Source organism: Cetorhinus maximus, chromosome 22, assembly GCF_964194155.1.
Source record: "Cetorhinus maximus chromosome 22, sCetMax3.hap1.1, whole genome shotgun sequence".
NCBI classification, from domain to species: Eukaryota; Metazoa; Chordata; class Chondrichthyes; order Lamniformes; family Cetorhinidae; genus Cetorhinus; species Cetorhinus maximus.
The window spans coordinates 62848559-62875428 of NC_135900.1; the positions used below are offsets into that span (position 1 = coordinate 62848559).

Consider the following 26870-nt stretch of genomic DNA (forward strand, 5'->3'; position numbering starts at 1 on the left):
AAGTGGCAGCATCTATCAGTACCAAACAACAGCCCAACACTTGTGAGAGAGAACCTGATCTCTGTTTGAAACAGATTGTTAATCAGAGGTATCATAACTTCTGAGTTCCGGGGTACCGTGCCCAGGGGACCCCCCCCCCCCACCCCCCCACAACCACCCACCCGGAGTCCCCATGTAAAGGGTTGCATGGTAATTGGCCGGGAAGTTCTAACTTTTGTTGGACAATTACCTTGCATTGGGAACTATTCGATAATGCGATTTAAATCGCAAAATTTGGATGGTTCCAATTGTCTTACATTAGTAGTTACCTAGAAAAAGTTAGAAGAATTAAAACTGCTTCTAACTCTTGGGTAACCGCAGTACTGACCCACCTCGACCCCCCATGGGATTCTTCCCACCTCTCTGAACCTCCTCAGGGCCACCCCAACTACCCCTCAACCTCCCCACCACCTTTCCACTCCCCTCCCACCCCCGACTACCCGCCGAGGGACACCTGACTACCCCCCATCCTGACTACCGTCCCACCCCTGACTCCCCACACAACCCCCCCAACTACACTCCAACCCCCTGACTACACCCCCACCCTCTGACTACCTCTCCAACTCCCCACTGACCACATCACCTGTCCACCTGACCCCCCCACTAACTACCCAACCACCCCTCACTGACCACTCAACTCCCCCACTGACCATCTGACCCCTCCCCAACTGGCAACCTCCCACTGACCACCCCCACCCCACTGACCACCTCCACCCCCTGACCACCTATCTCACCCCAGCCCCACTGACCACTCCCAGCCCCCTGAATCACCCTATTCCGCCCCCCAATCCTACGCACTTACCTTACACACTTACCTTCTTCCTGGCTTCTCAAAGTAGCTAGACCTTTAAAACTATCTGCTTTATGGCAGCTAGTGCTGTAAAAAGGGGCCATATCTTCCTTTTCCCCGACACTCCTGCACTCGACTGAAGGCCTCAAGAACCCGCTGTACTGCACTATTCTCGCCTGGCTGAAGTTGGAAGGTCAGGCGAGAAAGGTGTGGCTGCATTTCAGAGTAAGTAACTAGGAGCGGAGTGCAATCTGACTCTGATTGCCACTCCACGAAAGTTACCGCCTATAACATATTTAAGTGAGTTCACAACGCCATGACCCTTGTTAAGTCTTGCCTGAATTTCTTTGGTAGACTCTGTATCTTCCGTGATGAGGGACCCAAGATAGCGGAAGGTACCTGTTTAAGCCGAGCACCGTTAATCAGAACCTTGCAGATCTTTCCAACAATTTCCATCACCTTTGTCTTGTCAACATTAATCAGGAGATTGTTTTTCTGGCTAACTGATCAAGACCAGCTCCTGCAGTTCCTCTACCAAGTTAGCATTCCGAATAATGTCATCAATATATTGAAGATTCAAAACTCACTGCCTGCCAATCGCTATCCCATCTTTATATCTATCAGGTGTCATTCTCATAACCACTTCTGCTGGGATGTTGGATCAATATGTTGAAAGCAAACACCCCTGTCTAACACCCTTTTTGACTCTGAACCATTCCGAGAGGGTGCTTGCAACTCTGACTCTAGCTTGTTGCTTACGATGAAGCTTGGCTAGCAAGTCGATTAAATGTGGTGGATATCCCATGTCTTAATGCCTTCTCAAAATCAGTGAAGTACATTTTATATATACATATATATATATATATAAAGTGAATATAATAATAATATATATATTATAATAATATATATAAAGCCAACATAATCAATACTAAACAGCCAACTAGTACTGTATGTTATTTCTACGTAGCGAGCCCACACCATGAAATGGGCAGCTCTCCGAACAACTAATGACTTTAACCATCATTCAATGCTTGTGTTGAGAATATTCTATTTAATTATAACGGATGACCATTAAAACAATTTCTATCTTTTGCTTGCAGTGGGAGTGGCCGAAAGAGTTGCAAGGTAAGGAGTGTCCTTTTAAAACTTGGAATATTAAGAATTAAGAATTAATACTGTTTTACTGGACCAGAGACAGTGAAGTGATATGCCACAAACTCGCTCCTTTACACTTTCCCACACAATCTCAGCTTTCTTACCCCAGCTGATCTTTCCCCTGATAGGACCTGTCCAGGTTCTTGTCAAAAATACCGGTTGACCTTTTTAGGACAAACACATCCTGCCCATTGCAGTATTCTCACTGAATAGGTTCTGTTACTGATGATAAGTTGCTCCTTATGACTGAAAAGCACTTAACATCATCCTTATAGGATGGACGGACCACCCGGCATCAACCTAGGAAACGACAACGGCAAATCAACCCTGTTGACCCTGCAAGTCCTCCTTACTAACATCTGTGAGTTAGTGCCAAAATTGGACGAGCTGTCTCACAGACTAGTCAAGCAACAGCCTGACACAGACATACTCACAGAATCATACCTTACAGACAATGTCCCAGACACCACCATCACCATCCATGGGTGTGTCCTGTTTCATCAGCAGGACAGACCCAGCAGAGGTGGTGGCACAGTGGTATACACTCAGGGGGGAATTGCCCTGGGAGTCCTCAACATCAGCTCCAGACCCCATGAAGCCTCATGGCATCAGGTCAAACATGGGCAAGGAAACTCTTGCTGAATACCAGATACCACCCTCCCTCTATGTGAGAGAGAGCTAATGAATCAGTGCTCCTCTATGTTGAACATCTATTGGAGAAAGCAAGGCTGCAGAATGTACTCTGGGTGGGGGACTTCAATGCCCATCACCAAGAGTGGCTTGGTAGCACCACTACAGACTGAGCTGGCCAAATCTTTAAGGACATAGCTGCTAGACTGGGTCTTTGGCAGGTGGTGAGGGCGCCAACAAGAGGGAAAATCATACTTGACCTCATCATCACCAACCTGCCTGCCGCAGATGCATCTGTCCATAACAGTGTTGGTAAGAGTGACTTTGTGGAATCTCCTTTTGGAGATGAAGTCCTGTTTTCACATTGAGGATACCTTCCATCGTGTTGTGTGGCACTACCACTGTGCTAAATGGGATAGATTTTGAACAGTTCTAGCAACTCAAGACTGAATCCCCCACTATCAACATCCTTGGGGTTACCATTGACCAGAAACTGAACTGGACTAGCCATATAAATACTGTGGCTACAAAAGTGGGTCAGAGGCTAGGAAGCCTGTAACAAGTAACTCATCTCCTGACTCCCCAAAACCTGTCCACCATCTACAAGGCACAAGTCAGGAGTGTGATGGAAAACTCCCCACTTGCCTGGATGAGTGCAGCTCCTGCAACACTAAAGAAGCTCGACACTATCCAGGACAAAGCAGCCCACGATTGACACCCCATCCACAAACATTCACTCCCTTCACCACCGACGCATAGTAGCAGCAGCGTGTACCATCTACAACAGGCTTGTCCAACCTTTTCACATGGGGAAGGGGCCACATTTCAATTTTTCTCACATTCAGGGGGCTGATGAGCAAATTTCGGAAAGATAAGGTTTGGCACAACATTAAAATTTAAGAAAAAAAATTGATGTATGAAAAGAACCACTTGCCGAGCAAAGCAAAAACACAAGAATAAATTAATTATTTATTACTAAGTTTTTAAAAATTAAGATGAATTTTTGAGTGTGAAAGGATGAGAGTGTGTGGCCAGCTCACTCCCTCACCTCAGAGTGTGGATGAGAGTGTCTGTTGGTGTGTGTGGGTAGGGGTGAAAGAGAACCCTGAGACTGGGAGTGATCCAGACACACACACCCCTCCCACTTACTCCACACTCACTCCATCACACACACACGCACACACACACCTCCCTCTCTCTCCCTCAGATACACACACTCAACCCCTCTCTCTCTCTCTCTCACAAACACACACGCTCAACCTCTCTTTTTCACATGCCCTCACCCTCACTCTCTCTCACACGCACTCACCCTCTCTCTCAAACACACGCGCACACACACACACACATGCACACACGCGCACTCACACTCAGACACACACTCACCAGACCCCCTCTCTCACACACTCCCCCTGTCTCTCTCTCACGTGCACTCATCCTCTCTCTTTCTCTCACACACACTCACCCTCTCTCTCACACATACACAATCACCCACTCTCCCTCTCACACTTATACATCCTTTCTCTCTCTCATACACACTCACTCTCTCTCATGCACTAAACCTCTCTCTCTCTCACACGCACTCACACCCTCTCTCTCTCACACGCATTCTCCCTCTCTCTTGCACGCGCTCAACCTCTCTTTTTCACCCGCACTCACCCTCTCTCTCTCCCTCTCACACACCCTCACCACCTCTCTCTCTTACACGCATTCACCCTCTCTCTCTCACTCACACCCACCCTCTCTTTCTGACACGCACTCACCCCTTCTCTCTGACATGCACTCACCCCCTCTCTCTCTCACATGCACTCACCCCCTCTCTCTCCCACATGCACTCACCCTCGCTCTCTCTCACGCACTCACCCCTTCTCTCTGACACGCACTCACCCCCTCTCTCTCATACGCACTCACCCTTTCTCTCTCACACGCACTCATCCTCTCTCTCTCTCTCTCACACGCACTCACCCTCTCTCTCTATTTCACACATACATACCCGTTCTCTCTCTCTCACGCGCACTCACCCCCTCTCTCTCACTCTCACACACATTCTCTCTCTCTCCCACAGACACACACATTCAGACACACACACTCACCCACCTTCTCTCTCACACACACATTCACCCTATCTCTCTCTCTCACATGCACACACCTTCTCTCTCTCGCACACACTCACCATCTGTCTCACACATACACACCCGCCCTCTCTCTCTCACACACACACACAAACACACACACGCACATATTCACCCACGGTCTCTCTCAGACACACACACTCATCCACCCTCTCACAGTATCTCTCTCACGTGCACACACCCTCCTCTCACGCACTCACCCTCTCTCACCCGCTCAACCTCTCTCACTTATACGCACTCAACCTCTCTCTCACACATACCTTCACCCTCTCTCTCACACACAGACACACACTCACCCTCTCTCTCTCACGCACACTCACCCTCTCAAGCACACACTCACACACATGCACAACCCCCCTCCCTCTCTATCTCACACAATAACACACACTCACCTGCCCTCTCTATCAGACACAACAATCACCTGCCCTCTGTCTCTCTCTCTCTCTCACAGACACACACTCACATTCTCACTCTCTCTCTCACACGCACTCCCCCCCCACTCAGAAAGGTTCACTCCCTCTCTCTCACATGCATTCACCCTTTCTCTCTCTCTCTCACATGCACACACCCACACTCTCTTGCACACATTCACCCTCTCTCTATCTCACCCTTACACACCCTTTCTCTCTCATACGCACTCACCCTCTCTCTCTCACAAGCACTCACTATCTTCCTCTCTCTCACAAGCACTCACCCTCTCCCTCTCACATGCACTCACACCCTCTGACTCTCACACGCACTCACCCTCTCACACACGCTCACCCTCTCTCTCTTTTTCACACGCACCCACCCTCTCTCTCTCACACACACTCACCCTCTCCCTCTCACACGCACTCACCCCCTCCCTCTCACATGCACTCACCCCCTCCCTCTCTCTCCTCACACACACTCTTGCTCTCTCTTTCAAACACACACAATCCGTCTCACACATGCACAATCTCTTTCTCTCTCAAAAACACTCGCGATCTCTCTTTCTCTCTCTCACACACACTCATCGCTCTCTCTGTGTCTCACACATCCTCTCTCTCTCTTTCTTTGTCACACACACTCACTGTCTCTCTCTCTCCTCACAAACACTCACCCTCTCTCTCCCTGTCACACACTCACCCTCTCTCTCTCACACTCTCATTTTCTCACACACTCATGGTTTCTCTTTCTCCCTTATACACACTCACCCTCTCTTTCTCTCATTCACACACTCACCCTCTTTCTCTCTCTCGCACACTCACTCTTCCACGCTCTGTCTATTCCACACTCCCTCTCTCTTTCCGCCTCTCACACACTCACCCTCTCTCTTTCTCTCTCTCACACACTCATCCTCTATTTCTTTTGCACATACTCACCGTCTCTCTCTCTCTCACACAAACACACACACACCTTCCCTCTCTCACACACACTCTCTTTCACACCCACACTCTCTCTCTTACACTCACGCTCAGCCTTCCCTCTGTCTCACACACACACCCAGCTCTCTGTCTCCCTCATGCACAGGCACACACACACAATCACTCGCACTCATTCAACCACACACTCACCACCCTCCCTGCACACCAACATTCACCCTTCCCTCTCTCAAACACACTCACCCTCTCTAAGTCTGTCACACCCACTCACCCTCTCTCTCTCTCTCTCTCACACACACTCACTCATCCTCTCTCTCACACACTCACTCCTCTCCCTCTCTCACACACAGTCACTCTTTCACTCACACACTCATCCCCTCTTTCTCTCACACACACTCACCCTCTCTCCCACACACAGCCTCTCTCTCACACACACCCACTTACCCTCGCTATCTCTCTGTCACAGCCACTCACCCTCTTTCTCTGTCTCTCACACACCCTCATCCTGTCTTTCAAACACTCACCCCCTCTCCCTCCCTCACACATACTCACCCTCTAACTCAGACACTCACCCTCTCTCTCATGCACAAACACACACAATCACAGACACGCACATACTCACCCCTCTCTCTCACGCTCACCCTCTCTTTCACACACACTTACACTCTCACTCTTTCTCTCTCACACACACACACTCACCCCCTCTCTCTCATACTCACCCTGTCTCGTTATCTCTCTCACACACACACCCTCTCTCTCATGCACATTCACATTCTCTCTCACACCCAATCACCCTCTCTCTCCCTCACACACACTCACCCTCTCTCGCCCTCACACACACTCACCCTCTCTCTCTCACACAAAACTCACCCTCCCTCTCTCTCACATACTCACCCTCTCTCTCTCTTTCTGTCTCTGACACACTCACCTTCTCTCTCTTTCTCTCTCACACACTCCCCCTCTTTCTCTCTCTCACATACTCACCCTCTCTCTCTCACACACACTCATCCTCTCTCCTTCTCTCTCTCAAACACACCATTTCTCTCTTTCTCACTCTCACACATTCCCTCTCCTCACACACTCTCACACCCTCACTGTCTCACACCCACACTCACCCTCTCTCTCACACCCATACTCATCCTCTCTCTCACACCTATACTCACCCTCTCTCTCACACCCATACTCACCCTCTCTCTCACACCCATACTCACCCTCTCTCTCACACCCATACTCACCCTCTCTCTCACACCCATACTCACCCTCTCTCTCACACCCATACTCACCCTCTCTCTCACACCCATACTCACCCTCTCTCTCACACCCATACTCACCCTCTCTTTCACACCCATACTCACCCTCTCTCTCACACCCATACTCACCCTCTCTCTCACACCCATACTCACCCTCTCTCTCACACCCACACTCACCCTATCTCTCACACCCACACTCACCGTATCTCTCTTTCACACCCACACACATTCTCCCTCTCAATCAAACATTCACTATATCTCTCTCTCTCACACACACAGTCACCCTCTCTCTTTCTTTCTCTCACACACACTAACTCCCTCTCTCTCACACATTTGCCCTCTCTCTCACATACTCAGCCTCTCTCTCACACACTCAGCCTCTCTCTCACACACTCAGCCTCTCTCTCACACACTCAGCCTCTCTCTCTCTCTCACACACACTCATCACCCCTCTCTCTTTGTGTCTCTCACGCACCCTGTCACTCTCTTTCTCTGTCTCACACACTCAAACACACATTCACCCTCTCTCTCACACACTCCCTCTCCCTCTCTCTCACACACTCCCTTTCTCTCTCTCTCACACACGGACCTTCTTTCTCTCTTTCTCTCACACACACTCACTCCCTCTTTCACTCATTCACTCTCTCTCACATACTCACCCTCTCTTTCTCTCTCTCACATACTCAGCCTCTCTCTCACATACACTCATACCCTCTCGCTCTTGCCCTCACACACACACACACACACCCTCTCTTTCTCAAATACACATTCACCCTCCGTCTCACACACACACACACCCTCTCTTTCTCAAATACACACACACCCACTCTCTCACACACACACCCTCTCTTTCTCAAATACACACACACCCTCTCTCTCACACACACACCCTCTCTTTCTCAAATACACACACACCCTCTCTCTCACACACACACCCTCTCTTTCTCAAATACACACACACCCTCTCTCTCACACACACACCCTCTCTTTCTCAAATACACACACACCCTCTCTCTCACACACACACCCTCTCTTTCTCAAATACACACACACCCTCTCTCTCACACACACACCCTCTCTTTCTCAAATACACACACACCCTCTCTCTCACACACACACCCTCTCTTTCTCAAATACACACACACACACCCTCTCTTTCTCAAATACACACACACACACCCTCTCTCTCACACACACACCCTCTCTTTCTCAAATACACACACACCCTCTCTCTCACACACACACCCTCTCTTTCTCAAATACACACACACCCTCTCTCTCACACACACACCCTCTCTTTCTCAAATACACACACACCCTCTCTCTCACACACACACCCTCTCTTTCTCAAATACACACACACCCTCTCTCTCACACACACACCCTCTCTTTCTCAAATACACACACACCCTCTCTCTTTCTCAAATACACACACACACACCCTCTCTCTCACACACACACCCTCTCTTTCTCAAATACACACACACACCCTCTCTTTCTCAAATACACACACACACACCCTCTCTTTCTCAAATACACATTCACCCTCCGTCTCACACACACACCCTCTCTCTCTTCTCACACACACACCTTCTCTCTCTCTCTCCCTCCCTCTCACATACTCGCCCTCTCACTTTCAAACACACACTCACCCTCTCTCTCACACACTCACCCTCTTTCTCTCTTTCTCTCACACGCTCACTCTCTCACACACATCCTCTCTCCCCCCTCTATCTCTCTCTCAAACACACCATCTCTATCTTTCTCATTCTCACACACTCTTTCTCTCCTCACACACACTCACTCCCTCTCTCCTCACACACACTCACTCCCTCTCTCACTCTTTCTCTCTCTCTCTCTCTCACACACTCACCCTCCCTCTCTCACATACTCACCCTCTCTCTCACACCCACACACCCTCTTTCTATCTCTCTCAAACACACTCACCCTCTCTCTTGCTCTCTCTTTCTGTTAGACACACACACACACACACAGCACACACACACACACCCCCTCCCTCTCTCTCACATACACACTCCCTCACTCTCACTCACACACACTCACCCTATCTTTCACACACACACAGCCTCTCTCTTTCTTTCTCTCTCTCACACACACCCTGTCTCTCTTTCACACACACACACACCCTGTCTCTCTTTCTTTCTCCCTCTTATACACTCACTACCTGTCTCTCTCTCTCCTTACACACACACAATGTCTCTGTCTCTCTTACACACTCACCCTCTCTCCCTCATGTGCACTCATCCTCTCTCTCTCTTTCTTTCTCACACACTCACCCTTTCTCTCTCTCTCTCACACACATTCACCCACTCTCTTTCTTTCTCCATCACACTCACCCTCCCTTTCTCTTTTACTCACACACACACCCCTTCTCTGTCTCAGACACTCACCCTCTCTTACACAAACTCACCCTCTTCCTCTCTCACACCCACACTCACCCCCTTTCATACACACACACACATACACCTTCTCCCTCACTCTCACACACATACTTATCCTCTCTATCTCTCACACACACTCACCCTCTCTCTCACACACACCCTCTCACACACACTTGCCACCTCTCTCTCTTACACACACTCAATCACCCTCTCTCTCTCATATACGCACACGCACACACTCACATTCTCTCTCCCTCAAACACACAGTTATGATCTCAGCTGATGTCACTCCTGGACAAGCCTGATCCCAGGATGGAACTCAGCTTGATAGATCCTAACTTTTATTTTTTGCTTAGATACATGGAAAGTGGCTACTGAATAGAATCACAGGAGTCAGCTTATGAACTTTAAACAAAAGAATAAAACATTTATGAAACCAGACAAGATGAATTATATTATAATACTCCTTCACCCATAACTAAACCTTTACAGATGTATACAGATTCGTAAGGATAACACAAGTTACAAAAGCTATCTTATACTCTAATGTTCACAGTAAGTGCCCAGTCCATGTAAGCCAATAGGTGACCTGTGGTCAGACACACCACACTCTGAAACCAAGTGACAGATGCCGCCCCAAACACATGCTATGGATCTCTCCCCAACTACCCCCAGACATTTGTCACACTGTGAGCCAATCGGTCTCACTGAACTCTGTCTTTCACACAAGGGTTTCCAATCTTCACTCACGAAGAACTCGCTCTGGAATCTTCTCCCAAACAACGCTTCCTCTCAGATGCCTTCCACAAGGGTGCACCTCCAGGGTTTTGAACTCTTCTTTGATGTTCCTGTCCCCTGTGTGGCCACGTGCATTCAAGCTCCCTTCCATACACTCTCTTTCACTGCCTCAGCTGTGCCAACAGAACACCATTGCTTCAAGTGCCCATAGTAAAGAATTACGCTGTCTCCTTGGATCTTCTGGCTTCTCGCACACCTAGATTGCTTTGACTCTGCATCCTGCTGCTTTCTTCTCTTTAAGCTTGAAGCTTGGACCTTCCTCTCTGCCCCTTACTTTCAATTCCACAGAACAGGACCTTTTCCAGATTCTTGTCTTTGTCCTTTGACTAGGCTGTCTTCTTGGATCTTCCCTGTTCCACTCCCCTGGATTTGGGGAATTTCTTCTTTAGTTTCTGGAACCTGCCTCTGCAGTTCCTTTTCCTGTGCCCAGCTTCTCCTGACAGCTGACTTCAATTTTAGTTTGGGACTTGCTATCTGTCCTCTGCTGTCCAGCCTCTCAGGTACCGTGGCTTCAACTGAACTGAAACTACTTTTCCGGTTCTGTGGGGCCCCCTGTTGCTAGGCAACAGCATAGTTTTTTTTAACCTTGTTAACCTCTTCCCTTCAAGAGTCAGAGAATCTATTAGAATGCAGGCACACAAACAAAGACTTGGACCTGCTGTCTCCACTCTAAAATGAAACTAGATCCCAGGTTTCACCCTTTAACCCACAAATACAGAATTACACATCAAACTTGAACTTAAAGATATACCTTATTCCTAACACACCCAAATAAATATATAACTTACTTAAACTATCTCTATTTCCAAACAACACACGCTCACCCTCTCTCTCTCAGACACACACGCACACTCACCCTCTCTCTCAGACATCCAAATATCCACCCTCCCTTACTCACCCACCCACCCTCACTCACTCACTGACTGACCCACCCTCACCCACCCACCCTCACCTACTGACCAACCCACCCTCACACGTTTATTTACCCTCACTCGCCAAATTGGCAGTGGGGGCAGGGAGGTGTGATGAGAGTGGAGGAGACACCTAGAGTGAGGCCTGAGGCCTAGCGCTGCCTGAACATGGGTGCCCACCAAGGGGAGCGCTGATCGCCGGTTGAACGTGGGGAGGGACAGGGGGAACGCGGGGAGGGACCGGGGGGAACGCGGGGAGGGTCCGGGGGGAATGCGGGGAGGGTCCGGGGGGAACGCGGGGAGGGTCCGGGGGGAACGCGGGGAGGGACCGGGGGGAACGCGGGGAGGGACCGGGAGGAACGCGGGGAGGGACCAGGGGGAACGCGGGGAGGGACTGGGGGGAACGCGGGGAGGGACTGGGGGGAACTCACTGACCTGTCCTACCGATGTTTTCCGCAATCACTCTGGGGGCCACATGGAGGGGCTTCTTGCAGCCCATGAGCTGTGGACCATGGATTGGACAAGACCGATCTACAAAGTACACTGCAGGAACTCACCAAGGCTCCTTAAACAGCAGCTTCCAAACTCACAGCTGCTACCATCTAGAAGGACAAGGGCAGCAGCTAGATGGGAACACCACCACCTGGAAGTTCCCCTCCAATCCACTCACCATCCTGACTTGGAAATATATCGCCGTTCCTTCACTGTTGCTGGGTCAAAATCCTAGAACTTCCTTCCTAACAGCACTGTGGGTGTACCTACACCACATGGACTGCAGCGGTTCAAAAAGGCAGCTCACCACCACCTTCTCAAGGGCAACTAGGGCTGGGCAATAAATGTTGGCCCAGCCAGCGACGCTCACATTCCGTAAAAAAAAAATGCAGCATTGCCAAAACCTTTGACCTTTGTGACTGAATTCTCGTCAACGTTCAATTCTCAGTACCATAAAGGACTGGGTGACACGTAACTGAGAGGAACACTATTGTAACTTGCTGAGAGCAACATTGCAAAATTTCCCAACTGCTGAGGCAGTGTGTAGTAAACTAATTGTAATGTCAAACTGCAGTCTGTACGGTTGGACTTTAGTAAATAAAACCTGCTGTGTGGAGATGAGTATGAGGTGGTGCATTTTGCTAAGAAGGATAAGAAGGTCACATACCATTTGGATAAGAATGGGACTGAGAAACAAAGGGATCTCGGACTACAGAGAAGGAGCAGATACTGATGAGGGATAGTGACGGAGAAGGATTAGATACTGATAAAGGGCAAATACTGAGGAGTAGCAGGTGTTAATAAGGGGCAGATATTGATAAAGGGCAATGCCACAGAAGGGGCAACTACAGGGACAGACCAGGTGCGAATGAGGTGCTGATACTGATCAAAGGCAGGTACTGAGATGGAGAAATTACTGATATGGAGCAACTTTTGATAAGGGACGCCTACTGATGTGGAGTAGATACTGGAAAAACACCAACTTTAGACATCTTCTCCCTCTTTGTCCTCTCCCTCTCTGCTCTCTCTCTCTCCCCACCTTCCCCTCTCTCCCTACCTTTTCCTCTCTCTCTACCTTTCCCTCTCTCCCTCTGTCTTCTCTCTGTTTCCATTTCTGTTTCCTTCTCTCTCTCTCTGTCCCTGCTTTGTTTCACTCTCCCTGTCCCCCTCTCTCTCTCCCCCTCTCTCCCCCCTCTCTCTCTCTCTCCCTGTCCGCTCTCTCTCTCCCTGTCCCCTCTCTCTCTCCTCTTTCAGTCTGCTGCCTGTGTGTTCTGCCCATGTCTCGTCTCCTTCTATCCTCCAGTTCCCTATTCACTCTTTGTGTCCTCCACCAATCTGTCCCACATCTTTGATCTCATTCTCCATGTCCACTCCTTCTCTCTGTCCACTCCTTCTCTCTGCCCACTCCTTCTCTCTGCCCACTCCTTCTCTCTGCCCACTCCTTCTCTCTGCCCACTCCATCTCTCTGCCCACTCCATCTCTGTCCACTCCCTCTCTGCCCGCGCCCTCTCTGTCCGCGCCCTCTCTGTCCGCGCCCTCTCTGTCCGCGCCCTCTCTGTCCGCGCCCTCTCTGTCCTCGCCCTCCCTGTCCTCGCCTTATTTGACCTCTTGCACTCGGTCCTCTGCCGCTCTCTTCTTTCCCCCTGCTCACTCCATGTCTGTGCTCTCTCTCTCTACCTTCTGTTTCTGTCTTGTCCACATGTGTTTTGCCTGTGTCTGTCCTTTCCTTCTCTGTCTGCTCCTTTGCTGCTATCTCCCTCACTGCCCTCTTCACTTTATTCTTCTCTTTCTTCGCCCTTTCTACCTTCTCCCTCTCTCTCTAGCCCCTCCCTGACTGTCCTTCCTGTCTCTGCCTCACTCGTCACTCTTCTCTCCCTCTCTTTCTCTGTCCTTTTCCTATCCTGTCTTTCTATACTTTCCATATGTTTGTTCCAACTCTCCTTGGCCTCTCCCACTCTGTCCATTGCTTCTTTCCTCATATTCTACCCTGCCCACTCTCTACCCTGCCCGTTCTCTACCCTCACTCATCCCTCCTCTCCCTCCTCTCCTCCCCCTCCACTCTGCCCTCGATGGTCTGTGCCCTCGACGGTCTGTGCCCTCGACGGTCTGTGCCCTCGACGCTCTCTGCCCTCGACGCTCTCTGCCCTCGACGCTCTCTGCCCTCGACGCTCTCTGCCCTCGACGCCCTCTGCCCTCGACGCTCTCTGCCCTCGACGCTCTCTGCCCTCCCTATTCCCTCTTTTTCTTCCCACCACTCCCCCCTCCACTGCACTCCCCCCCCAAACACACACGCATACACTCACCTCTGCAGAGCCACAGAATTCCTGAGACCTTGCTTTATGATGAATGTTACGCCTTGCAGATAAATATATTCTACATCAAAACTGAGCTGCTATCAACCTGTATCTTTGACCCTCAGGTAACCAGGACAACATGGACCTACCAGCCATTAAGGTAAGTTAAACTGGTCAGTGCAATTGGGGAATTCTGGGCTTTGTGTGCATTGCTTCTCAACTAAGTCCAGACACTTGCATCAGGGACAAACGATGCAGTGAACTCATTGATTCCCTCACATCCCATGTGTTCAATCTGATCCCTTTCTGTTTCCAACCATCTTGTGAGTAGGAAGACTCTCAAAGGCTGTTTCTATATTCAAACATTGACATATACAGCCATTGATATATCCAGCGGTTAGCGTTTAGAGCCCGTGATACATTCAGCTATTTATCTATTTAGCAGTTGTCATATAGAACCTGTGATACATTCAGCAGTTCAATAATACCAGCACACCCCACCCACCCCCCACACCAGAGTTTTAACTTTTTCCTTTGTCTTAACTCTGAGCATATTAATAGGCATGTCAGTTGTGATTTAATCTCTTCCTTTTAAACTAATCTAAACTGGTGCTTCAGTACTTAGGGAGTACTGCACTGTCAGAGGTGCCACCTTTCTGATGAGATGTTAAACTGAGGCTCTGTCTGTTTCCTCAGGTTGAGGTAACAAAGGTTCACTAAATTAATTCCTAGGGTAGAGGGATTGTCCTAAGACAAACAATCAAATAGACTGGGCCTTTATTCTCTGAAAAATGAGAGGTGATCTCATTTAAACATACAAAATTCTTAAAGGGCTCAGCAGGGTAGATGCAGGAAGGATGTTTCCCTTGGCTGGGGGTTCCAGAACCAGGGGACATGGTCTCAGAAGAGGTGGGCCATTAAGGACTGAGATAAGGAGGAATTTCTTCATTCAGAGGGTGGTGAATCTTTGGTATTCTCTACCCAATAAGGCTGTGGAGGCTTAGTCATTGAGCATGTTCAAGACTGAGATCAATAGATTTCTACATATTAAAAACATCGAGGGATACGAGGAAGATGGTGTTGAAGTAGAAGATCAGGCAAGATCTCATTGAATGGTGGAGCGGGCTTGAAGGGCTGAATGGCTTACTCCTGCTCCTATTTCTTATGTTCTTATGAGGTAGAAAATCTCGAAGAGCAGGGGATTCTCCTGGGTGTCCTGGACAATATTTATAATGAACCAAAAATTCACTAAAAAAGATGACCTGTTCATTAGAGCATTGATAATTTTGATCCCTTGGTGTGTGCAAGTTGGCTGCAGCATTTCCCTAGATTATTAGCATGACTATGTGTCAAGGCCACTTTATTGGCAGGAAGGTGCTTTGGGACATCCTAGTGTTGCAGAAAGTGCTATGTAAATGCAATTCCTTTTCTTCCCTATTTCCGTTGTCCTCTGCCCTATTTGGACTTTATCACCTGCTCCATTTTTGACTCACTGATCCTCTTTAAGCAAACAGCATCATTTAATATTCTTATTTCAGCTCCTTCCTTCTCAGAAGATTTTTTTGTTTAAGAAGATGAATGAATGCACTGTTTAATAACTATGATATATCATGTCCATGTAAAGACAATCAATGTTCCACATTTTGTGTTTGTTGAATTAATACTCCAATCCTTTTTTATTCCAGCAAATGCATGCCCTTCCAGGTAAGCAGAAGCATGAGTGTTTAAGCAAGTTGTTCACACACTAAACCTCACTAAAATAAAATTACTCACATATATACATTAATGTGGCCAGGGCTTATAGTATGGAAAAAGCAACTTATTCATTACAGGGAACAAATGTCAGAGACAAACACTCCCAGGGCAGGTACAGCATGGGGTTAGATACAGAGTAAAGCTCCTTCAACACTGTCCCCATCAAACACTCCCAGGACAGGCTCAGCACAGGGTTAGATACAGAGTAAAGCTCCCTCTACACTGTCCCCATCAAACACTCCCAGGACAGGCTCAGCACGGGGTTAGATACAGAGTAAAGCTCCCTCTGCACTGTCCACATTAAATGCACCCAGGACAGGTACAGCACGGGGTTAGATACAGAGTAAAGCTCCCTCTACATTGTCGCCATCAAACACTCCCAGGACAGGCTCAGCACGGGGTTAGATACAGAGTAAAGCTCCCTCTGCACTGTCCACATTAAACGCACCCAGGACAGGTACAGCATGGGGTTAGATACAGAGTAAATCTTCCTCTACACTGTCCCCATCAAACACTCCAAGGCAGGTATAATACAGGGGTAGATACAGAGCAAAGCATCCTCTACCTCTACCACTGAACCACTAAAATAGTGCAAGTGGTCAGTGATCACTCCCAATTCGTCTTCCTTTTTTGCCTTTAACCTACACTCACTTTTATTACACCGGTACTCAACACACTTAAGGCCATATCTGCAATTTTAACTCGACTTGAGATCTTTTTGCAATCTTGACCCACTTCAATTTTATGCAATATTTCATGGATTCTGTCTCTGATTTCCAATCATAATGTTCATTCTGGAAAGTTATACAGTTGATTGTGATTTTTGTTAATGTTGCATCTTATGTTAAGTTTGCTTGATCAGTCTTAGTTGGTCCTGTACGCCTACCAAACAAGGATGACCTGTTGATGTATCTCGCACTGCAAATGGAGGATTCCCCATTGTGTGTGGAGCCAAAAGAGAAGGGTGGAATTAAAGTGAGTATTTCATAAGATGGAAGCTGCCATGTCGATTATACATTGTGGTGTGACCGTCTCATCTGATTCCCTCTTCCGGTCCTACACAGCAAAGATCAGAATGAAAATAAAACAGTCCATAAACAAACTGCCAAAGGGATAAATGTAACATCTGCAATACTCATCCCATGGGAGATGCAATGGAAAGATACCCTTGTGCTGTATATCCTGCTAACATCTCTGGAACTATAATCAATATAAAAAGAGCCCAGCAGTTCAAAGGACCATTCCCTGCGGGACACTCTGGTCCACTCCTCCATCACCCCCAACACTTCATCCCCTTCCCATGGCACCTTCCCATGCAATCGCAGAGGGTGCAAAACCTGCCCCCTTACCTCCTCTCTCCTCACCGTCCAAGGGCCCAAACGCTCCTTTCAGGTGAAGCAGCATTTCACTTGCACCTCCTTCAATTTGCTCAACTGCATTCGCTGCTCCCAATGTGGTCTCCTCTACATTGGAGAGACCAAACACAGACTGGGTGACCGCTTTGCGGAACACCTTCGGTCTGTCCGCAAGCATGACCCAGACCTCCCTGTCGCTTGCCATTTCAACACACCACCCTGCTCTAATGCCCACATGTCCGTCCTTGGCCTGCTGTAATGTTCCAGTGAAGCCCAACACAAACAGCACCTCATCTTCCAATTAGACACTTTACAGCTTCTGGGCTTAACATTGAGTTCAACAACTTCAGACCATGACCTCTCTCCTCTATCCTCACCCCATTTTTAAATCCCCTTTTTTCTACATTCATTTTTATTTTTTATCCACTTATTTTTATTTTTAATCATTTATCCGTGGTTTTATCACCTTTTTTATCCCTCCTTCCACCCCATTTTCTATTCTTTTTTTCCTCACCACCACCCCTCCCCCCACCCATCCCCTACAGGACCATCTGTTACTTGTTCCATGTTGTTCTTTCACACAATGCTATCCTTGTTCTGATAGTATCACATTCTGCTTTCTTACCTTTATGACACTATCAGCACCTTTTTTTAGCCTTTACCACTACCATTAACACTTCCTTTGTCTTTTCGTCCATGACATCTTTGTCAATCACTCCTTTATACCCACCTATCACTGGCCTTCTATCCAGCTCCTACTGCCCCACCCCCCTTAAACAGTATCAATTTCATCACATTTCCACTTCTCTTCAACTCTGAAGAAGGACTCGCAACGTTAACTCTGTCTCCACAGATGCTGCTAGACCTGCTAAGTTTTCCAGCATTTTCTGTTTTTGTGTAAAAAGATCCCAGTCTAGAATACACCATACCTCAATTGCTCCACTTACCCTGACACAGAAACTGAAGAGATACCAACAATAATTTCATGAACACTTGGAAACTTGGGTACATAACCAATTTCCCACTTTGTCCTCCTAGTGAGTGAGCCTTCATAGCAGCAGAATACAATCGGGGAATAAACTGCAGAGTGTGATTGGGATACCCAGAAACAGGAGAATGGGGTGGAGTTTTTTGTTGTCTCTGCTTGTTGTTGTCTGCTGATGGGATGTGGGGCGGGCGGATCATCAACCACCCATTGAAACAGTTAAAAATCTCTACCCCAATTGACAAATATCTGAATATTGTGGACAGGCAACTGTGCTATTCATGGCCCAGCTGAGGTAGGGGAAGGGAAACCCTGCAATAACTTATAGCAACATGAGTGAGTTCAGTTTAAAACTGGGGAAAGGTTTTTGGAAAAGTCAAAAATGTAATTTGCCAGTTTCAGTAAAGCATATGGATGCATTGCTGAAATCAATCTTTTAAATTTTAAATCTCCCCATGACCTCTTAGGCAGTTTCGGAATGTAAGGATGCAAATGATGGAAACCCTGTTCTATATCCTTCTACCCTCATATTAATACATACCATTTTTTGGTAAGCATGTTATATGTCAGTTCTATCCCCAACAGAATTTGCAATAGGTGCAAAATAGGGGTGAGGGCCATGTTACCAGTCCCATCTCCCCATTCAGATAATGGCCGTTTCCCAGTTCAATAGAATAGGAAATTGAAATCTCTGAGTCAATGCAGGTCAGAATAAAAGAAAGATTTGACAAGACATACTGATGCTGTTAAATACTTCACTTGTGTCATTCATTAAATACTCCCAGGACAAGTACAGCATGATGTTTGATATAGAGGAAAGCTCCCTCAACACTGTGCAATCAAACATACCCAGGACAGGTACAGTATGGGGTTAGATACACAGTAAAGCTCCCTCTACACTGTCCCTATCAAACACTCCCAGTGCAGATACAGCACGGGATTAGGTAGAGAGTAAAGCTCCATCTACACTGTCCCCATCAAACACTCCAGGGCAGGTACGGCACGGCGTTAGATACAGAGTAAAGCTCCTTCTACACTGTCCCCATCAAACATTCCCAAGACAGGAATAGCATAGGGTTAGATACAGAGTAAAACTCCCTCTACACTGTCCCCATCAAACACTCCCAGGACAGGTACAGCACAGGGTTAGATACAGAGTAAAGTTCCCTCTACACTGTCCCCATCAAACACTCCCAGGGCAGATACAGCACGGGGTTAGATACAGAGTAAAGCTCCCTCTGCACTGTCTCATCAAATAGTCCTGGATTAGATCCTGAAGAAGTGTGCAAAATATCTCAGAGCAGTAAAGTGATAAATCATTCATCCTTTTTATTTCAGTTTTGTAAAACCGGGATTACAATCTCTGCTGGAGATGAAACCAAGCAGATACTCGTGATTGACTGTTCCAGAAATGGCCTGCACGCTGTACAGCAAGCATTTCTCAGCTTTCCCAAATGTTTGCAAGGAAATGTGGTGTACTTGTCGAGGCACCCATGTATCCATTGTGCTAAACTACTCCTTCAAGGTATGTGGGAACTGCCAGCACAAACATGGAGCATTGAAAGTTGTAGGGCTAGGGTTGAATAATGTAAGATTCAAGCAACTCCCTGAAGTCTTACTTGATTTACATCCGCAGGGGATCTGAAATGACGTGGAATCTTTTCATATAACATGCTAAATCAGGGTGGGATAGAGAGTGTTATTAGAACTTATCCAAGAATGCTTTATCTGAACAATTGCTGCCATTCCCATTATACCAACAGTTCCAAAATCCTTATCACCACCTTGCTTACTATCACCATCACTTTACTACAAAAATTAACACCAACACCAATTCCAGTTTACTCCACCAATGTATGACAGAAATAATTAAGACTCACCTTCCTGCCAAGCTGTTTTACACATTCCTTTAATCCTAGTGCTCCTGGTGAGGTAGAAGGGCCCTGAGATTCCACTGAGGACCCTTCAGATGGTCATGGTGGGAAAACCTGAGCATCTTTGAGCCCAGAGGGTCTGGCTGCAGATTGCAGCATCACAATGCACTGACAAGGGCACTGGCAGAGTGGGTGGCGGGGAAGCAGATATCCTGTCATCATTTCAAGCGAAAGCTATTCTCCAAGTACTGTGCCCCATGAGCCCTGGGGTAATGGAGCAGTGGAAGGAGTCTGCATTCTTTATCTGCAATGCAGTGAGGAAACCTTATTGTAGCAGAAATAAAACACTGGAGAATGTGGCGGTTCAGGAAACATTGGCTGTAAATTCAGATCCATTAGGAGGTGCCAAGGACTTCTGGAATGGTAGCTATCACTGCCTCAGCTTTAACTGGGGTTCAGAGGGCTTCCAATTAAAAAGAAAGAAAGACTTGTATTTGTATCGTGTTTTTCACGACCACCAGACATCTCAAAATGTTTTACAGACAGTGAGGTGTTTTTTGAAGGGTAGTCACTATTGTAGCAAACACATGAACCAATTTGCACACAGCAAACTCCCACAAATAACAATCTGTGAGTTACCAGATAATTTATTTTTTGTGATATTGATTGGGGGATAAATATTGGCCAGGACACTGGGAATAGCTCCCCTGTTCTTCTTCAAATTAGTTCCATGGAATCTTTTACATCTACTCAAGCAGGCAGATGGCAGATGCGCTGTGTGAAATTGTGGAGAGCATTGTGATCCCAACAACCACACCTGCGGCAACTTTAGTTCAGAGTTATTGATGTGTAGTCCAAACTGCAGACATTGCAGGGCATCAGGCTGACAAAAGGACAACAGTGAGAAAGGATCTTGGTTCAAAGATCATGAAGTAGAATCAGGATAGGGGGAGATTAAGCATAAAAAGGTTCAGAAAGTGCTGTTGGACAAGTTCATAGGTCTCTGAACAGCAGTTATACCATTGGGCAGAGCATTAGCAAGAAATAATTGGAGGTTATAACATAGTAAAAGTGCCTCTAGGTAGGAATGATCATAATATGATTAAATTTCACATTCAGCTTGAGGGAGAGAAGAGTGTGTCTGAGACTACTGTTTTAAACTTAAATAAGGACAATTATGAGGGCATGAAAACACAGCTGGCTAAAGTGAACTGGGAAATTAGGTTAAGGGATAGGTCAGTAGAGATGTAGTGCCAGACATTCAAAGAGATATTTCACAACACTCAACAAAGATACCAAAGAGAAAGAAAAACTCGAGGGGTAGGACACACCATTCATGGCTAACCAAGGAAATTAAAGATATTATCAAATTGACAGAAAAAGTTTACAATTTCACGAAGATTAGTGGCAAGTCAGAAGATTGGACAGGATATAAAAAACAGCAAAGAATAACTAAAATCATAATAATGAAGCAGAAATTAGGGTATGAGATAAAGCAAGCTAGAAATATGAAAACAGGTAGTAAGAGTTTTTACAGGCATTTAAAAAGTAAAAGAGTAAGTAAAGTGAGCAACGGTCTTCTAGAGAGTGAGGATGGGGAATTAATAATGGAAAATAAGGAAATGGTGGATTAATTGAACAGATATTTTGTACCTGTCTTCACTGTAGAGGATATAAATAACATCCCATAAATAATTGTGAACCATAAGATGGAGGAGCAGAAGTAGGCATACGGCCCATCGAGTCAGCTCCACCATTCAATGAGATCATGGCTGATCTGATAATCCCAATTCCACTTTCCTGCCTTTTCTCCATATCCCTCAATTCCCTTACTGATTAGAAATCTGTCTATCCATCTATCTCAGCCTTGAATCAAAAGATGAAAGGGAGGGAGGAACTTAATTACAATCACCAGGGAAAGGGGACTGAGAAAATTATTAGAACTAAAAGCTGACAAGTCCCCAGGTCCTGATGGACTTCATCCTAGGGTCTTAAAAGAAGTGGCTGCTGAGATAGTAGATGCAGTGGTTGTAATTTTCCAAAATTCCTATCAGATTGGAAAATGGCAAATATAATTCTTCTATTCAGGAAAGGAGTGAGACAGAAAGTAGCAAACTGCAGGTCAGTTTTGCTTAACATCTGGCGCATTCATCCTCCAGTCCCTACTGGTGACCTGCCAGACCACTCATGACTGTAATATAACTGTTGAAAGGTCAGATAAAAGCAGTGTAGCACCAGATAAACTTGTTAACTGAAGTCAGATTTCAGAATGCAGATAGCAGGAAATAGGTTTAAAAATGTTCAGATGTTAACCAGCAGCCATGAAGGACAAACCAGCTACTAGCTTCTAAGTAATGGGATAAGCCCTTATATAGCACTGCTGATGGTCTTTGCTGCCTGATAGCACCATGATTTTCTGGGGCAGTTTATCAAGTGTTGAGACCGCCTTGAGGGAGACCAATTTCAGGAAATGTTCTCCAACAAGTGTCAAGACTCTGATTTAAATATTCTAAGAACCTTTTAAATGCTTCCAGCATTCCCTGCTTGCCTATCGAGGAGATCTATCCAATATGGCAGTGGCAAACTTCCGTTTGAGATGAACGTGCATACACTTCACTCTGTGTTACCCCCTTAGGCACCTCACTCCGTGTTGCCCCCTTAGGCACCTCACTCCGTGTTGCCCCCTTAGGCACCTCACTCCGTGTTGCCCCCTTAGGCACCTCACTCCGTGTTGCCCCCTTAGGCACCTCACTCCGTGTTGCCCCCTTAGGCACCTCACTCCGTGTTGCCCCCTTAGGCACCTCACTCCGTGTTGCCCCCTTAGGCACCTGTTTTGTGCCTGTAAAGTGGGATGCATCATGATGAAATTTCTAAGTCCATGTCTCTGAGCTTTGGGTCCCTAAGTTCTTTAGCCAAGCATTACGAAGCTGAGCGGCTTGTTTCCCTTCCACTTGCAGATCCTCGTTGTCACCCTCGTGCTTGGGGCATGATCCTATGGAAATCCTCCTAGAGAACTATACTTCCTGTATGGTGTGTGTCTCTGGGGTGATGCTGAAGCAGAAAATACTCAATGATGGAGGTGGTGAGGATGAGGCAGGAGTTTTGCAACATTAAGTGCCTGGCAGGTTCTGCTCTTCCTCCAAACCATCTCCGTGAATGTTCGAAACATAAAAGCATCCTTAACTGTGTGATTTGTCAAATAGCCACTTGAATAAATAGCTAAGTCACTGGCTATTTAAGCACTTGATATTCCTCATGAAGTTCAGACTAACTGCTCTCCCCTGGTTTGCCTTCACCAACCTGTTCTTGCCATTTCCCCTCTTACTTCAGCAGCCTGTCCACTGTCCCATTCAATGAGTTGTGAAGCTTCCCATTCCTGCCCATTCATTTTGGAAAGTGGGATTTATCCAGTAGTACTTCTTTGCATCAGGTTGTGTTCCACCTTTCCCTTTGCTCAAAGAGAAACTACAATGATGACAAAATCTGAAATGCAGTTACACATAGTTACCACCATATTATTAGTGCCTAGAGATGCAAATTTCCTTTAAATATTGATCAGCACAGTCTCCTGTAGCAGGCAGTGTGAGTTTAGAGTTAACAAAGTATGTTGTTGATTTTAGAAGCAAAATATTGTGGATGCAGGAAAAGTCATCAACCTGAAACATTGGCCTGGATTTTCACTCTCGAGGCGGTTAGCAGGAGTTGGGAAAAATTCCTAGCTCAGTTTTCTCACCTCAGTAGAAAGTGTCTGCAAAGGTGTGATCTTCATTGCCCCTTGTGCTCCTTATGACAAGCTCGGCCCTTCCACCCACCATCCAATCAATAGCAGTGTTACTAGTATTAATGCACTCTGTACGTAACTAATAGACACCACTTCAACAAACTCCAGCGGGTTTGTGGTATGGTTCTGTGGACAGACAGAAATCCTTCCCCATCATTAATCCAGCAGTCAATGGAACACAGGCCATCAGCAGAATAAAAATTTTGGAGCTATGCCAAACCACCTGGTATAAATGATATGTGTTAATAGGAGCGAAGCTGTTGGTGAAGTCAAAACCTAAACACAGAACTTTTCTTTACTAGCAGAGTTTATTGACTTCACTCAGTCTCATAGCTCCACTCCCAGTGTCCCAGCTGTCCTCTATTTATGTTCTTTTGACTCCCTATGAACTAAACAATTAATCAAATTAACTAATTGGCAGCCTCTTAAAGGGGTGTCCCCTATTTGTGCCCTTTTGATTAACAAATAAAGGGGATAAATTAACAAAAGATGAAATGGACAGCCCCTTCCCCTATTTATGTGTTCAAAGTACTTAATTAAACAATGCCCTTCACCTATGTATCCTAATAATATAATTAACATGTCATTATTTGTTAGCTCAGGTTTTTTTTTACTGTCTTGACATGATTGTCTGGATTCTATTTCCAGAAAGCCATCAACCACTTTCGAGGTGTCAGCTGTGGCTCAGTTCATAGCACCCTCACCTTTGAATCAGAGGGTTGTGGGTTCATGTCCCACTCCCGGAAACCAAGAACTGTGATTGTACTCGAAAGAGTTGCAATCTGTGACTGTTGATAACTCGAAAAGAGTATCAACCACTTTCTTCACTGCATCCAGTGTACATTCATTGCTGCCAATGGATACTGGGATAGCCCTGCCTCCATAGCAGTCTCTTGAAGTGACACATCAGGAATTCCCAGCAGATATTGAATCTGATTCTGGAGTGGGATAACATTGTATTACTCACAAGCTCCCCTCAAGAACAGGAGTAATGGTTGGCCTGAATTCTATATTCTGAGGATTAGAATTTGACTTTAATAATGAGGTGGTTTCTTTCCCAATAGGAGGTGTTCTTCGAGTATATTATTGGCTTATTCTGGAGCAGCAAGAAGCTGACAATTTTGAAGATGCTTTGGCTAATGCTAATAAGGTCAGTCGATTGTTTCGTGGAGGTAAAGTAAGTGCAGAAATGTACATACCAGTACTGGACTTAGAAACTGTTGAAGGAAGAATTTCACCTAAAATCAAATTGAAACCTTCAACAAAGTCCATAAAACGCAACTCAATTTTTGATTCAACTAACCATACAAAAATTCTGGAAGCCCTGCATTTACCACATATAAAAGCGAAGGATTACAAAGCAACCTTCATAAAACAAATGGCAACTGCTTATGATTGCCTTAATGCATTGCAAAACTGCACTGTTGGGAGCTTCAAAAAAATATCTGAAGGAAAGCCCAAAGATCAGGATGACGGGAATTCACATGAACTGTCAAATGGCACTGATGGGAATTTGGGAAGAAATAATTCCGATTGGGGTGAGATGGAGAAGAAGTATTTACATGCCTTGCAACTGTGTTTCCTGCTGGCTGCGAGAACAGGTAAGAAAATCAGCACCAGGTCATGGAGGACGTACACACGAGCATACAAATTGGGAGCAGGAGTAGACCACTCGGCCCCTCAAGCCTGCTCCACCATTCAATAAGATCAAGGCTGATCTGATTTTAACCTCATATTCCTGCCTACCGCCAATAACCTTTCACCCCCTTGCTTGTCAAGCATCTATCTACCTCTGCCTTAAAGATATTCAAGGACTCTGCCTCAACCACCTTTTGAGGAAGACAATTCCAAAGTCTCTCAATCCTCTGAGAGAAAAAATTTTTTACTCATCTCTATTCTAAATGGACAACCCCTTATTTTGAAACAGTAACCCCTCATTCTAGATTTTCTCCCAAGAGGAAACATCCTTTCCACATCCACCCCGTCAACTACCTTCAGGATCTTATATCTTTCAATCAAGTCGCCTCTTACTCTTCTAAACTCCAGTGAATACAAGCCCAGCCTGTCCAACTTTTCCTCATAAGATAAGCCGCCCCTTCCAGGTATTAATCTGGTAAACCTTCTATGAACTGTTTCTAATGCATTTACATCTTTCCTTAAATAAGGAGACCGATATTGTATACAATACCGCAGATGTGGTCTCACCAATGCCCTGTATAACTGAAGCATAACCTACTCCTGTATTCCATTCCCCTCACAATAAACAATAACATTCTATTAGCTTTACTAATTACTAGTTGCAACTGTATACTAACCTTTTGTGATTCTGTGATTTGCACGACGACACCCAGATCCCTCTGCATCTCAGAGCTCTGTAATCTCTCACCATTTAGATAATATGCTCCACACCCCCATGGGAATTCATTCCCCCCACACCCCTGAACACCCCCCACCCCACAGAACCCCCCCCAACCCCCACCACACTTGCCAAAATGGACAACCTCACATTTTCCTACATTACGATGCCCGTTGAATGGGTTGTTGCTTCTAATTCACGTGGCGAAATGTTTGCTTGTACCTGAGAAATAAACTCACGTGGCACATTGATTTTCTCACTCTCCCTTCTCAAGAGTGACCGGAGACCAGCTTGCAGCCCTTGCAGAACAGCAATAGGTCATTCATCCCGTCTAGTCCATGCCAATGTTTATGCCCCAGTCGAGACTTCCTTATCTAATTCTATCAGTTTGACTCTCTATTGCCTTCACCTCATATGCTTATCTAGATTCCCCTTAAACGTATCTATACTAGAAAGAGAGTAACTAAAGTGAACATTGGCCACTTAGAAGCAGAGACAGAAGAAATTATCATAGGGAAGGAGAAAATGGCA

General features: G+C 46.3%; 1 protein-coding gene across 1 annotated transcript in view; it reads left to right on the forward strand.

The window, feature by feature from the left end:
* The window catches only part of LOC144696327 (uncharacterized), a 239292-nt gene that overhangs the window by 167147 nt on the left and 45275 nt on the right, over window positions 1–26870 (forward strand). Inside the window, exons 10-15 of the mRNA XM_078567544.1 lie at window positions 1930–1954; window positions 14359–14393; window positions 15919–15937; window positions 16851–16963; window positions 19667–19853; window positions 25048–25584. Coding sequence (XP_078423670.1) covers window positions 1930–1954; window positions 14359–14393; window positions 15919–15937; window positions 16851–16963; window positions 19667–19853; window positions 25048–25584 — 916 coding nt within the window. The remainder of the gene's footprint in view (window positions 1–1929; window positions 1955–14358; window positions 14394–15918; window positions 15938–16850; window positions 16964–19666; window positions 19854–25047; window positions 25585–26870) is intronic.